Source organism: Anser anser (genome assembly GCF_964211835.1).
Source record: "Anser anser genome assembly, chromosome: 2".
NCBI lineage: Eukaryota > Metazoa > Chordata > Aves > Anseriformes > Anatidae > Anser > Anser anser.
Window position 1 is genome coordinate 162,982,874 of NC_139721.1, and position 15,256 is coordinate 162,998,129.

At 57.2% G+C, this 15,256-nt stretch overlaps 1 protein-coding gene across 1 annotated transcript; it reads right to left on the reverse strand.

Moving 5' to 3' along the window:
* Positions 1 to 468: 468 nt before the first annotated feature.
* Positions 469 to 7,063, reverse strand: GBX1 (gastrulation brain homeobox 1). Its single transcript, XM_083825540.1, has 2 exons — positions 6,486 to 7,063; positions 469 to 1,179 (listed from the first exon to the last, which is right to left on the reverse strand). The coding sequence occupies exons 1-2, from the start codon at positions 6,943 to 6,945 to the stop codon at positions 659 to 661; spliced, it is 981 nt and encodes a 326-aa protein (XP_083681666.1). The 5' UTR covers positions 6,946 to 7,063; the 3' UTR covers positions 469 to 658.
* Positions 7,064 to 15,256: the final 8,193 nt, after the last annotated feature.

Sequence of the window (15,256 nt, forward strand, 5' to 3'; positions counted from 1 at the left end):
GGGCTTTGCCTGCTGGAGGGTGGCGATCGGACTTGGTGCCGCTCTGACCTGGGGGGCTGCTCCTGCGCAGGGGCCCGGGAGACACGAGACCCCGGCTGCCTCGGGAGTCCGGGGGCAGGCTCGGCTCGGGCGGGCTGTAGCCAGCGGGGCCTCCGGGGGGGCGACGGACGGCCCCGGCCCCGGCCCCGGCCCCCTACCGTGTCTCTGCACCGGCGTCGGACCGGGCCCGCCGGCCCCCGCGACCCCACCGCTGCTCCCCGCCGTGCCCACGGGCCCCGGCCCCGGCCGCGCGCCCTCCCCGGCCCCGGCCGCCCCGTCCCCGCAGCGCGGCCGGGAGGGCAGGGCCGCGGAAGACCCTCGCGTGGCTCCATAGAAAATAATTTATTGAAATCACAGCTATACATGGGCGGGCGCTCCTGCACAGCGCGGCCCCGGCCCGGCGCGGCGCGGCCGGAGGCAGGGCCAGGACCCGCGGGGGCCCGCGCTCCCCGCGGCTCGGACAGACGGACTCGCTGCCGTATGTACAGAGTTTACACGGAATAAATAAGGGACATGTACAGAGGAATGCGAGCGGACGGCCGGGCCGCGGCCCCGCTGCCCCGGCCCCCCCCGCTGCCGGCGGCCCGCCCGCCCCAGGGTCCGAGAGCCCCGACGGCGCTCAGGGCCGGGCGCCCTGCTCGATCTGCTGGTGCTGGCTGCGCACGGCGAAGCGGTTGACGTGCACCGGGATGGGCACCACGATCTTGGGGTTGCGGACGGGCTCGCCCGAGCGGTTGCTCACGTTGCCCGCCTTGATGCGTTTCCACTTGGCGCGGCGGTTCTGGAACCAGATCTTCACCTGCACCTCGCTGAGCTTCAGGGCGTGCGCGATCTGGGAGCGCTCCGTCAGGCTCAGGTACTTCTTGCAGTGAAACTCCTTCTCCAGCTCCAGCAGCTGCTCGCTCGTGAAGGCCGTGCGCCGCCGGCGGCTCTTGCCGGCCCCGGAGCCCGGCGGGGTCTGCTCCGCCGCGGGGCCGCCCTTGCCCTTGCCCTTGGTGCCCAGCGCGGCGGCGGCCGACCCGTCCAGGAAGGGCTCCTCCTCGCTGTCGCCCGCCGAGCTCTCCTCCTCCCGCTCGCTGCACGGCGTGGCCGCCGACTTCACCTCCAGCTTCTCCTCGTCCGAGCTGTACGCCTTCCCGTCTGCGGGGCACACAGCGTCAGCGCCCGCCCCCGCGCTCCCCGGAGCCGCGGCCCCGGTGCGGGGGCTCCCGGCCCTCCGCCCCCCCGGCGGCCGCCCCCCGCCAGCCCCGCGCCGTCCCCGCAGCCCCGGGGCCGCCCGCGCTGCCTCCCGCCCGGACGCGGCTTCCCCGGCAGCGGGCGGCGTCGCGGGGCGCCGCTGCCCCGGGGCCCCGCACGGTCAGCCCCGCGCCGCCCGCAGCCCAGGCCCGTCGCAGGGAGCGAGGCACCGCCGGCACCTGCCGCCACCCGCAACCCAGCTGGAGCAGCATCAGGGCCTCATCCCAGCGGAGCACAACACCGTCCTGCCAGAGCTCCGCATCCGGACCAAATCTGTACTTGGCCCCTGAGCTCAGCCCTCCCTCTGCCCCATCCCACTGCATCTATTCCTGTTCATCCAGCGCAGGGCCAGCCAGGAGGAGCCGAACCTTCCTGCAGACAGCAGCCTGAGCCGGTTCCAGGCAGCAAACCTTTCTGCACACGGAGCATCCTGCTGCCATCTCCCCCTTCCTAGCCCTGCACTACAGCGGAGGTGTGCAGCCAGGGAACAGCACGCTTAGGCAGCTGATGATCAAGGCTTAGCTTCCCCTGCCATTCTGTGCAGGGGAGGAGGTTGGGAGGTGCTAGCAGCTCCCAGCAGACAGGACCTCATCCCCGGCCACCCACACAGGAGGAAGAGTTGGGACCACAGGAGACACCTGTGTTATGTTGCCTGCAAAAATACTGGTAGAGTATGGGGGGGATGAGCCACCTTCTTGCTGCTTTCTTGTGATCCAAGCCGGTGTCTCCTGAATGGTTAAACTGCCATGGAGCAAAGGAGAACATTGGTGGGAACAAGGGGGAAGAAAGAAGCCTGGAAGCCAGTCAATTCCTTCATAGAAAGGCTCCAGCAAGGACCTGACAGGAGACAGAGAGAAGATGGTCCTGTCCGTAGCCAGGGGTCATGAAGGGAGAGGATCCATGGTCACCCACAAGGAGATGAAAAAGTTTTGCCGTCATGCTAGGACTAGAAGAGACCAGCAAACTCTCCAAGCCAAACCCAAAGGCAGGAACTGCTGCTGGAAGGAGCTAGTCCTGAAGCACTACCAGTCAATATAATCCTACACACAGAAGGAGCAGCAGCAGCTCTCCAAATCTCTAAGCAGTCTCCAGGGACTGGCACATGCACCCTGGGCCACTGGAGCTCCAGAAAGCTCACTTCATTCTCAGTGGGGAAGGTAGGACGGCCCTCAGATGCCTGAAGGTGCAGGGCTGCGAGCACACCAGCAGCAGCTGTAAGAAACTGCCTGAGCCCAGGAGACCTTCTTGTGAGCCTGGGTGTTGAGGAGCACCTACAGCCCTTGTCAGTCCTGCAGCAAGTCTGTGCCTTCCTGAGAGGGGGTGAGTGACTTTGGAGGTCTAGAATTTTGTCTCTGCTCCTCCTGTATTACACAGAAGGAAAGAAACACCTTCATCTCTATTTTGCTGCAGAAGAATAGACGGACCTTTCTTCATGAGGGCCTGAGGGTAGGGAGACATCTTCCATATGCACGGGGGTGTAGTAAAGACCTAGAAAATTTGTGCTTGGGGGACTGAGGAGCAGCAGCAGGTGGCATGAAGCACTTTGGCTGCTGATGCATGGTCTCATGCAAGCACTAACTTTGCCCAAGAAAAGGAGAGCTTTAATTTCTGTGTACCCCTTCTACCCACTGGAGCACAAGGACTGACAAGATAAGAAAGCTCTTCTGAGGACATCATTGTCTTCACCAAGAGTATTCATAAGTCCTGCCCTGACTCTGCTCTTCCCTGCTGATGGAGGATGGGATCAGCAGCCACACTATCAGACAGTACTGATCTGGGAGTTTGCTCCTGTAGGTCCAGACTGCACCAAGGGACTGGAGAAAGTCTGAGCTACCAACTGTAATGTGTCACCTTGTAAAACACGTACTGTCTCTGGATACACTTGTCTTAGCCAGACCCCAGATTTTAAAGTCTCTGACTGGTTTGTATCTTACAGAAGGGTTGAGTTTGCAGTAAGGAACTAAGAACCACATGATGAAGTCTAAACCAGGACATTTACAAAGAAAATTGGTATGTTGGTCTGCTAATCACCTGGCACGTCCTCATCAGGGAAGTAGTGGAGGCAGCAGAACCCACCCATTAGGTGGGAAGGTGTACTGAGATTCTCAAAGGCCTTTGAGCAGGTTGAGAAGCTGTCATGAAGCAAAGTATTGTGCCTTTGAAAAATCGACAAGAAAGCAGTAGACCAAGAATAAGATTGATCCATCTCTTTGCTCTTCACAAAGTCCCAGCTGTTCATTGATCTTATTATGGACTTGATAAGCACAGTGAAGAGAAACTGGTGAGTATTACAGGTGGCAACGTTATTCAAGCAGGATCAGGAGAACCCAGATCAAGAATGGGTGTTGTGACAGCCAGACGAGCGCTGTGTTGATAAACACTGAAGAGCTCTTTGTCATGCTCATAGGAAAACTTAAAGCTTCTGATCCTAACTGAACATGGATTTACTACATCAACTGAGGAGAGTTTGGATGTTGGTGGAGACCTCTGCAGCTCAGGAACAAATGTGCTCTCAGAGGTGGTGTGGAGGACCGAGGGCATTGAGTACCATTGACTACCTGGGGGTCACACTCTTTGTTGCAGCTGTAGTTACAAAGCAGCCTCTAGGATTTTCTGCTTCTTGCTATCAGTTTCCCCTACATGCCACTCCCCTCCCAAGAAGCGGGACAAGAACTGGTAGCAAGTTTGAAACACAGTAGATGCAAAGAGAGGTCCTAAAATAGAGCATTGACTCCTTTGACTGATCTGGCAAGCAACTGACTTTACCTCTGCAGGCATATGTGTGATGGAGGTGCCAATGGAGTCCAGGGACAGAATTATACCCTAAAGAGGGTATAATTGATGTCAGCAAGACAGACAAAAAGAGCTACTTCACACGGTTCTTCTACAGATGAGAGATCTGTGGAACACCTTGCCCCACGAAGCGGATGATTCCAAGTTTGTCTCTCCTTTCTGGTGTACTCCAAGGGAGACTAGACAAGGTCAAAGAAGAAGAATTGGTCAAAGGTTACTCAATATAGAGAAACAGAAGCTGGCTTAGGAAGCCACTGAAGTGCAGGTGGCTGGATGCTGGGGAAGTGTCATTTTTTGAAAGTATTGCATGGGCTCACGCTCTCTTACTTTTCTCTGGACAATTTTTCTTCATCAGGGTCATGGACAAGATGCTAGAGCAAACTGCATTATCAGGAGATTCCTAAAACCACCTATATGAATCATCTTTCTCTGACTTTCTCGACAGTGAAAAAAAAACATAGCTACTGACCTGGTTTACATCTGACCTGGTTGATAAAACAAACCCTATTGTCCATCTGCAAGGGACAGGTAGAGTCGGCAGAAACATTAGGTGAAGAAAAAGACAGGCACATTTGATCCGACACATCCTCTTGGGCCTGGGCAGAGGAGCCCACACAGCTCCACATGGGCAGAAGGAGAAGCATCCTTCATGGCTCCAGAGCAAGCACAGTGCTGAGAGACAGCCAATATGCAGCAGTGAGCAAACAGCAGTAACAAGACATATTTCCTCCCATCACATGAAGCAGTCACAACAGGGTGAGCCTTAGAGATATAATTTCTCAATTTCAGAAATGTCCAATTTTCAGAACAGCTCATCTGAGTCCCTCAGGAGGAGAGAACATGTTGGGCTTATGTACAGAGGAGTCATGGAGGGAGATCAAGCACAGCACAGTTCATTTCCCTACAGACCAAGAGGTTGTGGTCATATAGACAGCAGGTGGCCTGGGCAGTTCTGCCCCCTGAGGAGGCTTTCCAAACAGATGTGAGTCTGCACTGGGTTTTCAACTCAGCACAGAGGCCTGGGAGCACCAAAGCATCACCAAAGCCTCTGTAACCCATAAAGGCAGCAGGGAGGCAAAATGCTCCAGTTGTCCTAAACTGGGGACTAGGTTCCAGGGGTACCCGAACAGGGTATTCTGACTGAAGAAGAAGGCAGGGCAAGACACCGGCTCACCCAGGAGAGGCTAAAGGGGGGATGAAGAACAAGTAGCCGAGCACTGCAAAAAGCACCAAAGACTGCTCAGCACGCATCTGTACCGGGAAGCCTGTGAGACAAAGGTGGATCTCGGGGCTGACCAGAGGAGGCAGCTCTCAGGACAGACAGGCCATGCCAGAGAAAGCCAGGGGCTGGTTTGTCTCAGTCTTCCCGCAGAAGAGAAGCCTCAATCGCTGTGCCGAAGGAGCGGAGGTGGAAGAGAGCAAGAGTTGGAGCTGGCTGAGAAATACGGAGCAACAAGTCACCGAGGCTGCTGCCCGCACGTTCGGGAGCGGCACAGCTCACAAAGGAGAGAGCCCCGCGGCTACGCCACGGCGGCGGGAGCAGCCCGCGGCCGGCACCGAGCGCGATCCCAGCAGCGAAGCCGCCGCCTGCCCGCGCCGTCGGGCAAAGCCGGTGCCGAGGCTGCGGGCACAGCGGCGCGGGGCGGCAGGCCGGCGGGAAGGGCAGAGGGGCTGCGGGCGGCGCCGCCGCCGGGCCACGGGAGCCGCCCCGCGGTGCCGCCCGCGCCCGGAGATCCTTGCCCCGCGGTCCGCCCGGGACGCGGCGCCGTGCCGGGGACGCTGCGCAGCCCCGCGGCTGACGCTGAGCGGGACCGGGACCCGCCGCGGCCGCCCGGCGGCCCCTCCGCCTCGCTCGCCCCGGGCCGGGTGCCAGCACCTCGGAGAGCTCCGCGCCGCCGGGCCGGGATCGGCTCCGGGAGCCCGCTCCGCCCCGTCCCGCCGGGCCGCCCTGCGCCAGAGCCCCGAGCGGCGGCTCTCGCGTCTCGCCCTCCCTGCGGGCCGGACGCGGCGGGTGGAGTTTGTCTCCGGCCCGCCAAAGTTGCGCTCGCTGCAGAGCGGCGGAGGCGGTCCGGAGCGGAACGGACACGGTCCTCCCGGCTCGGCCCGACGGGACAGACCGGGGGCAGGTCCCTCCTGCCCGCCGCCACGGCCCATCGAACCCGGCCGGCCCGTCCGCCGCACCCCGGTCCCTGCGACCCCGGCTCCGGGGATCCTACCCCGGGGAGCTCGGAGGCCGGCACTGCCGCCCGCCCGCCACCATCGCTGGGGAAGCGGGCAGAGCCCGAAGAGGGGCCGGGCGGGCGGCGCTGCCCCCCGCGGGGGCCCCTCGGGGCTGCGGGACTCCCGGGCGAGACCGGACGGCGACCGCAGCAGGCGACTTGCAACCCCCGGCCGGGGCCGGCCCGCGCCGCTCTTACCTGCCAGGCCGGGGAAGGGGTCCGGGAAGTGCAGCGGCGGCTCGGGCGGCCCCTTGTCGCGCCCCGGGGGCAGCTCCTCCGCCTCCAGGCCCTCGGCGCCCCGCCGGCAGCCGGCGTCGGGGTTGGCGCGCGGCGGGGGCAGCTCCTGCGGCGGGTAGAAGCCGTCGGGGGGCTCAGAGAAGCTGGGTAGGGCCGTGGTGAGCGCCACCATGGAGGGCACGGCCTGGCCCAGACTGGCGCAGAAGGTGTTGGTGAGGCGGCCGGCGAAGGAGGCCAGCGGCGCCAGCGGCGGCAGCCCCGACTGCAGGGGCGCGTGGGACAGCGCCTGCGGCAGCACCAGCGGCCGGTACGGCATGAACATGGGGTAGCCGGTGTAGAGCAGGTGCCCGGAGCGCGGCGGCGGCGTCCCGATGAGCGAGTCGATGGAGAAGGCGGTCCCCTGGCCGCTGGGTCTCTGCATGGCGAGCGGGCGCCGCCGGCTCAGCCGGCACCAACTTTCCGGCGAGCTCGGGCCGCCGCCAACTCGCCGCGCTGCCGCCGCCGCCGCCGGGCCCCGCCGCGGCCCCGGCCCCGGCCCGCGCCCGCCGCCTCCCGTGGGCTCCGGCGCCCGGCGAGAGCTGCCGCCCGCCCGCCCGCTCGCTGGCTCGGCGCGGCGGAGTGGAGGCGCGCTCGGAGCCGCCCGCCCGCCCGCCCCGCCGCGGGGGGGCCGGGCCGGGCCGCGGAGGGGAGGGGTGGGGAGGGGAGGCGGGCGGGGGTGTCGCCCTCTGCTCTCATCCATCTTCCGCACATCACGGTCGAGTTCCTCCTTCAGCGCCCGCTCCGCCGGGGCAGGGCTCCCCGCTCCCCCCGGCGCGGCCGGCCCCTGGGAAGGCGCCTCCCCCTCCCGCCTCATCAGCTGTTATTAATGGTGATTGATGATTAGCAATTACGGGGCCAGCACAAGGGCGCTTTTGTGGGGGACGGGACGGGGCTGCGCTGCGCTGCGCGGCACGGCACGGCACATCTTTCCTCGGGCCGCCCCCGGGCCCGGGACAACGGACGGGGCGAGCCAGCCCTGCTCCGCCCCGCCCCGGCCCGGCCCGGCCGTCCCCCGAAGCCGGCCCGGCCCGACGCTCCCGACGGCTCCCGGCCGCTGGCTCCGGGCGGGCGGGATGGAGAGCCCCGGAGGACCAAGTCCTCGCCAGGCACCGGCCGGGCCCCGCCGATCCGCGGGCTCCCGCCGCGCAGCGCCGGGAGCGGCGCCCGCCTCCGCCCCGGGCGCGGTGGGGCTCGGCCTGCCCGCTGCCGGCCCCCGAGCCCCCGCGGCGGGCTCGGAGCGGGGCTCCGCGGGGCGAGCAGCCGCGGGCGAGGGCGCCGCGGGGCCGGAGGGCGGCCCGAGGACGCGCTCTGCGAGCTCGGCCGCGCTCCGGCCCGGGACGGGGCGTCCTGCGCCGGGGGAGAGCTCCCGGTACCCGGCTCTGTCGGGGCAGAACCGGGCGGGCGGCAGCGAGGCCAGCCGCGGCTGGGGTCTGCCAGCCTGCCCGCGCTGCCCTGTAACTGCACAAAGCCCCTGGGGTCTGCCTCTCCTGGCAGCTCACGGAGTGTGATGCAGGTGCACCCATGGACTGGCTGCCGATGGGCCCTTCTGTGCGCAATCTACAGAGCGAGTGAGACCAGCGCAAGCTCCTGGACTGCTGTGAGAGCTCCACAGCGCTGCCCTGCCTCGCTGTGTGTCGTGGGGAGCATGGCCTGGCTCCTGCAGGGAGTCCTCGTGCTAAAGCGGAGTATTTACGACCCCACTTGGCACTTTCACTGTGCTTTTGTCTACTGGTCAGACGAAGCACCTTCAGACCAGTCACCAGCACTGTCAGAAGAGGTAGTCGCTGGGCATGTAACCCACCAAACATCGAGCAAACCACAGCCCTGCTTCAAAAGAGCGTCAGCATCAGTATTGCCACCTTAAGCACTTAGAAGCCAGGGAATGTCGGAGCTGAAGTCAAGTCTAAGCTCACTCTGACGGTATCTGCAGTGGCACAGGTACGTGCCAGACCTCCAGCAATCACCCAAGGTAGTCCTCCTCTCAGGACTGCTGTGTCTGCTTGCACTTACCCTCTGACTGGGGGTGCAGTACTGGCTGCTTGGCTCCCCAGGATCCCTGGTTACATCTGTGTAAATGCACAGATTTCCATCTTCATATAACCTCTCCTACTCTGTTTCCAAGGGGGTCTGGGGCACCACTTTGCTGCAGCCTTCAATTATGTGTTCTGTGTGGGATATGATGGTCCAGCCATGTAAGTGGACACTTGAATCCTATGTGGAGCACATAAATGAAGGCAAATAGGCCCATCAGGCTGACAGCATGGTCCTCAACTTTCCTCCACTAAACAGGCACAATCTGTATTCCTGCACAGAGCCTTTCCTTTCTGCATGTTTTTATACCTTTCTCTGTGGTACATCCTTCTAGTCTCAAGGAAACAGCCCTCTGTGGCAAGAGCTGCACTGTCCCCAGAGACAGAGGTGTGGAAAAACCAATGCTAAAATAATCATACAGGCTCAAATAATGAGTCATAAAGATGAGGCCTGGCAAGAAGGATCCCTCTTGCCACTCCCATGCAGACACCTCCCACTGACTGATGGCCCTTGGATCACCGAGAAAGAGAAGTAAGTGCTTGTAGGGCACAGGCCACCTAGCCCCTTCTCTAGGACAAGGGCCTAGGTTTCAGGCTGAGAAGGAGGCTGCCAGTGAAGGGCATTTGGATGAATCCCACCTTAGAGAACAGCTGTGGCACCAAAAGGAATACACTCAAAATCTGCAAGTCAGCATCCACGCTTTATCTGTCCTTGGCCCAACTCTCCTGTCTCATCCACCATATATCTCTGTGGGAGAGGAACCTCCACGTTGAAGTCATCTTCATGTGCAGAATTTGGGTTCATTCTACTGCTACCAAGGCACATCAGACCATAGAGGAAATGAAAGCATAGCCATGTGTAAGTCACTGGATCTGAAGACCTGTGCTCAGAAGTGCACAGGCTGTGCATCAAGGCTATGCAAGCAACTTCCTAACTCCTTAGCAACTGCAATTTGACCACTTGGTCAATTAACCTTTTATGTGTGACCTCCAACTCACACCTCACACTATCATGAAAGTTAGCAAGGTATTTGAGAGCAATAGGGAACTGCTATCTTACGTGACCTTGCTGGGGAAACCCGGAGAGCTGGGGAATGAACTACAGCTCTCAGAAGAATGACTGCCTATGCCCAAAAGGGCAGGTCCTTCCTGAAGCCAGTAACACAAGTTGCCACACTGACCTCTGCAAATCAGTAGCTTGCATGCTGCAAGTCCCTAAATATGTCCCCAAGTAGAAGATTCTGCTTACCTGATCACACACTTGTGTTACCTGCAGCACTTGTCCCTCTCCAGACACTGACTCTCAGTTTACCAATGCCAGGAACAGCAAGGAAGGGATGATCTGATAGGGAAGGGAAGCCAGGAAGCAAGAATTGCAGTAAGGCAGGTGGGGCAGTGGTCTCACTGACAAGGATGAAGTCCCACAAAACTCAAAGCAGGTGATCAGAGCAAATCTGCTGACAGTAGCCAGAGTCACCAATATTCAAATGATCCCCCAGCCAGTCCCAGCTTCCAAGTGGCAAGGAAGTCCCAGATCAAGCCAGAAAGTCAAGTCAGTGGGTCAGGATTGATGTCAGCATCAGGGAGGTACAAGGTCGGACACAAGCTGTACCTCCAGCTTGGGCTAGGCAGAGGCTAAAGGTGAGAGCTCGTGCTTAGAAGCAGATCCTTAGCCAAAGAGGGGTAGGCCCTTGCTGAGGTCCCCCAAGGACAGACAGCTGCATTGCCTAAGTTGGCTCTGACTCCAGAGAGCCAAACCACCAGGAGGAGAGAAATGGCAACTTCACATGGCCCTGACGGCTTACTCCACTCAGGTTTACTTTGTCTCACGAGATTTGCAGTAAAGTAAGGTTGAAGTTCATTTACCAAATCATAAAGCAAAGAAACAGAGAAGGCTGAAGGACTGGAAACAAGGTTTGCAAGCAAAATAAAGCAAATATTTTATGCTACTGCACACATTGAACAAGATACAGTTTGAGAGTTCTCACAACTGCCACCCTTGCAGGGTGAGCCAGACTGGAAGGGTGAGGGTCCAAGCTGCATCTGATAACTCTACCGCCCCTTAGACCTCCAGGGGCTTCCCCTCTTTCTGCATCCTATGTATAACCTTCCACAGTTTTTCAGTCTAGTGCAAATGCAGTTTCCATGGCTTCCACTTGAGGCTCAGACCTCCACTGTTCAGTACTCTCCCTGCACGTTTCTCCCTCCCAACATGCTTTCTCTGCAGGGAGCCACTCTATTCCATTTTATCGGGCTCCATCCCCCACTTTGCAGGTATCTGGTATGTTCCTTTAACATCCCTCGAGATACACTGCCCAACACACCAGGTACATGAGAAGTATTAATTGCAAGTGCACTTTGTAAAGCCCCTGGTTTCACTGCACCCTCAGCAATTGACAGCTCTCAGGACCTTGCTGGTTACGTTATCAGGCACTGAAATAGAGTTTCAGGAGGAGGCCTGATCTGTCCCTTATGTCTGGAGATTGTTGGGTCACAGCTCTGTGTTTATCTGCCTCAGCACTTGGCCCTTGGTCTCACTATGCTGGGCCATGAGTACTGAATTCAAGTCCAGCCTCTGCAGGCAATGCCCTTCAGCAATTGCAGACCTGCCTGCCCCATCCCCTTCAGCTTGTCACTGCCTGAGCTGGCCCTCCTTCCTCAGTCTGCCTTTGCTTCCATCCCTCTTCCTGTCTGCTTTCAGCATTAGAGCCTCTGGGGTGCCTTCCTTCTCTTCTCTGTTCCTTGCTGCAGGCACATGAGAATAGACAAGTCAGTATACCTGCATTTCTGGAGTCAGTAAGCAAGACTGACAGTGTCCTGCTGCTGAGCCCTTGACGATTTGGACACAGTGTCCATGCTGAGGATGGTACATGACCTGTCTGGTCAGCACAGAGGATCTGGCAAGGCTTCAACTGCCCAGGCACAGGCTTCCTTGGAGAAAACTATCAGCCTTGAATATGTCCTTGCTGGGCACGTGCAAAATGGGATCCTCAAAGGCTTGCAGTTTAGGAAAAGTTGGTCACATGCTACTGGGCAGAATCATCCAGGCCAGCCCTCCTTCCTGTACTGCTAACTGCTGCGCCGGGGTGTGGTGTCGAGAGTGTCCTCCTGGAACGTAGGCTGTTCGCTAAGTAGGGGCCAAGGGTTCGCTACGTGCCTTAATCTCACCCTGGGGATTATTTGAATTATTTTTTGCTGTAGCTGTGAAGGGAAAAATTCAGTCAGACAGACACACAGCATGGCAAACCACGACTGCAACAGTTAAAGTTTAATAACTGACACTCAAATGAAAACAGGTCTTTCTAATGGAAACTGCTATGCAACCTGAACTTTATGCCTCTACCTGCTCCACTTGCAATCTGTACACAGAATCTAGCACAACAGGACTGAATCTGGTCATGGCCTCTAGGCATTCCTGCAGTATAGCTAGTAAACATATTAAAAGCAAAGGTAATGTTGCAAAATGAGTCACTCAGAGTTTGGAAAAATCTAGAGAATGGGCTAGCTGTGGCTGTGCCGTTGTGTTAACAGAAGCTAGGCTCGTTTTAGGCACGGACTCTGCTGTTCGACTGTATCCATGAAGTGGCCCAATACAAAACAACCCTTGAGCAGGCTCTGTCAGCACTCTCAGTCTGGTGGGTAACCGCCAGCATGACAGTCCTGCCCTAGCGTGCAGTCTGGATGCAAGGAGCACGCAGGTGGCTTCTGCAAGTGCAGTCTTACAGGCTTCCACCTCATTGCCGAGTTGCCCCATGTGATTTTGTCTTCAGCTTCGTACCATAAGACCTGTCTGTAGCAGCTGTGGAGCCAGCCTCTTATGCCTTGGGATCTTGGTCTGGCAGCGCCATAGCTGGAATAAGAACCCAGGATCCTCATTAATAGTAGAAGCATTTCTAGGTGCATAATTTTGTTGCTGAAGAGCCCTTAAGGGCATTAAAAGGCTATTTCTAAGGTCTTGGCCCAAGCCAGGGTTTCTGAAATAGGGAGAGAGTATAACTTAAAGTGAAGAAAACTCAGAGTGGTCCATTTTAGGATTTGGGGCCAGAACTAGCATGCCATCACATACCTTTCTGCACAAGAGGTCCTGATGACATGCATCCCAGGGTCCTGAGGGAACTGGCTGATGTAGATGCCAAGTCTCTCTCCATCATATTTGAAAAGTCCTGGCAGTCAGGTGAAGTCCCCAGTGACAGGAAAAAAGGAAACTTCTCTCCCATTTTTAAAAAGGGTAGAAAGGAAGATCCAGGGAACTACAGACCAGTGAGCCTCGCTTCTGTGCCTGGGAAGATCATGGAACAGATCCTTCTGGAAGCAATGTCAAGGCACATGCAAGACAAAGAGGTGATCTGAGACAGCCAACATGGCTTCACCAAGGGCAAGTCATGCCTGACCAACCTGGTGGCCTTCTACCATAGAGTGACTGCATCAGTTGACAAGGAAAGACCGACCGATGTCATCTACCTGGATTTCTGTAAGGCCTGTGACACAGTCCCACATGACATCCTGAGCTCCAAATTGGAGAAGGATGGATTGGAAAGGTGGACCATTCAGTGCATAAGGAATTGGCTTGGAGGTCGAACCCAGAGAGTGATGGTCAATTGCTCTATGTCCAGGTGGAGGCTGGTGATGAGCTTACACATGAGCAAAAGCATCTCCACACTTCCAAGTGTCATAGTAGGTGGAATGCAAGGTCTGAATTTATTTGGTTGTCCTGGTTACTCCCGTTTTTTATGTTCCCAGCTAGTAGCTTACATGGAAACCACTACTTTTTCACTAATGGTAATACAGTGCAGAATAATAGGATGACTTCTGCCTCGGTTGCTCGTGTTTTACATAGAGTCTTTTTGAGTGAAAACCTCCCAGTATAGACTGATCCAATCCTAGCATACATGTTCTTTTTTTCTTAAAGTGTATAAAAGGCATTTGATGGCATGGAGGTGTTACTTCTCTTTAGATTATGAGATTGGATTGTCTAGTGCATTGCTTCCTGAGCATTCATTTAAGAATATTTTGTCTTGTGCTTTGTTAGCCACCTTAGTTGATGGCAGAGGCCCTCAGCCCAAGAAGGATGTGGATCTATTAGAATGGGTCCAGAGGAGAGCCACAAAGATGATCAAGGGGCTGGAGCTCCTCTCCTATGAAGAAAGGCTGAGAGAGCTGGGGATGTTCAGCCTAGGCTTCAGGGCGACCTCATTGCGGCTTTTCAATACTCAAAGGAAGCTTATAAAAAAAGATGGAGAGTAACTTTTTCCTTGGGCAGATAATGGTAGGACAAGAGGGAATGGTTTTAAACTAAAAAAGGGGAGATTTAGATTAGAGGTTAGGAGGAAATTCTTCACTCAGGGGGTGGTGAGGCCCTGGAACAGGTTGCCCAGAGAGGTTGTGGATGCCCCATCCCTGGAGGTGTTCAAGGCCAGGCTGGATGAGGCCCTGGGCAACCTGATCTAGTGGGTGGCGTCCCTGCCTATGTCAGGGGTTTTGGAACTAGATGATCTTTCTGGTCCCTTCCAACCTGAGCCGTTCTATGATATGATATTCTATGATATAAGGGCAGAAGTGACAGTGGCCAGTCTTGTGCACCAACCTCTGTGACCTCTGTGGATCAGCAGAGTGCCTAGAAGCAGCCCTTAAGGTGGGTTTTCCTGATTTGACTTCTCATTTTCCCAGGCTGACAAGAGAAGTCTTTCTTCCCAGACAGGAAGACCTCTCACCAGGGCCTGCAGTGGCTCAACACATCGCAAAGAAGAACAACTCTTGCGAGGTTTTCACAAAGGAATACTCTCTAAAAGATGGTGAGTGAAGGCTGTTGGGTTTACTAGGGGCACACAGGCCATCTAAGGTGTCAACCACCTGTTTCAGCAGCCAGGGTGACATCAGTCAAGCCAGGCACATCTGCATGACCTCTCCTTGCCCTTCTGCCTCAGAGTCCACAGGTGAAGCAAAAAAACACAGGCAATGTACATGTGAAGCACCCTCATCCTCACTAGGCGTCAGGTCTACCAAGCAAGAATGAAACCATGCCCTATGCCACTGAGTGGAGCACATTCCTGTCTGTGGGACTTCAGTCTTTCTTGGCACCCCTCCTGACTCCTGCACCCAGCACTGGACCCACACTGTGGGCAGATTTCCTGTGCAGAGCGCTTTAAAATGGTCTTAGAGTTCATTAGCGACTGCTCTGACTTGACAGAGCTAACTCAACCTCCGTGGCTTTGTGACTGTGAGTTCCCTGGGATCCTTTGTTTGCCTGCTTCCCCACCTGGCTGCCTGTGCCCTACAGGAATAGGCTGCTCAGTGGACACAGACCTACGAGCATGGGGATATTGGCCAATTGCCACAGTAGTGGGGTCTGCAGGCAAGCAGCTAGCAGAGACTATGGTGATTACAGATCCCAGGAAGCAAGTTGCACTTGTCCTTCTCCGGCCTGACTGAGGGGCAGCAATGCACAAAACAGTAAGAACAGGGGGACAGCCTGCCGGGACTGGCCACTGCAGCAGGAAACTAGGGTTAGCACTTCAACCCACTCACAACACACATGAATTCAAATTGGAAGACAGCACTGTTTCCTGACTTGTCTGCACCTGCAAATGGTCTCTTATTTTGATTTCTTCACTCCTGGATAAGGTAAGAGCCCTCACACATCTCTTTGATGATTGTTCTGTTCGG

Coding starts and splice junctions, on each gene's coding strand:
- GBX1 (XM_083825540.1), bottom strand. CDS start 6,945: ATGCAGAGACCCAGCGGCCAGGGGACCGCCTTCTCCATCGACTCGCTC. Junction 1,180..6,485: donor CCCCTTCCCCGGCCTGGCAG/GTAAGAGCGGCG, acceptor TGTGCCCCGCAG/ACGGGAAGGCGTACAGCTCG.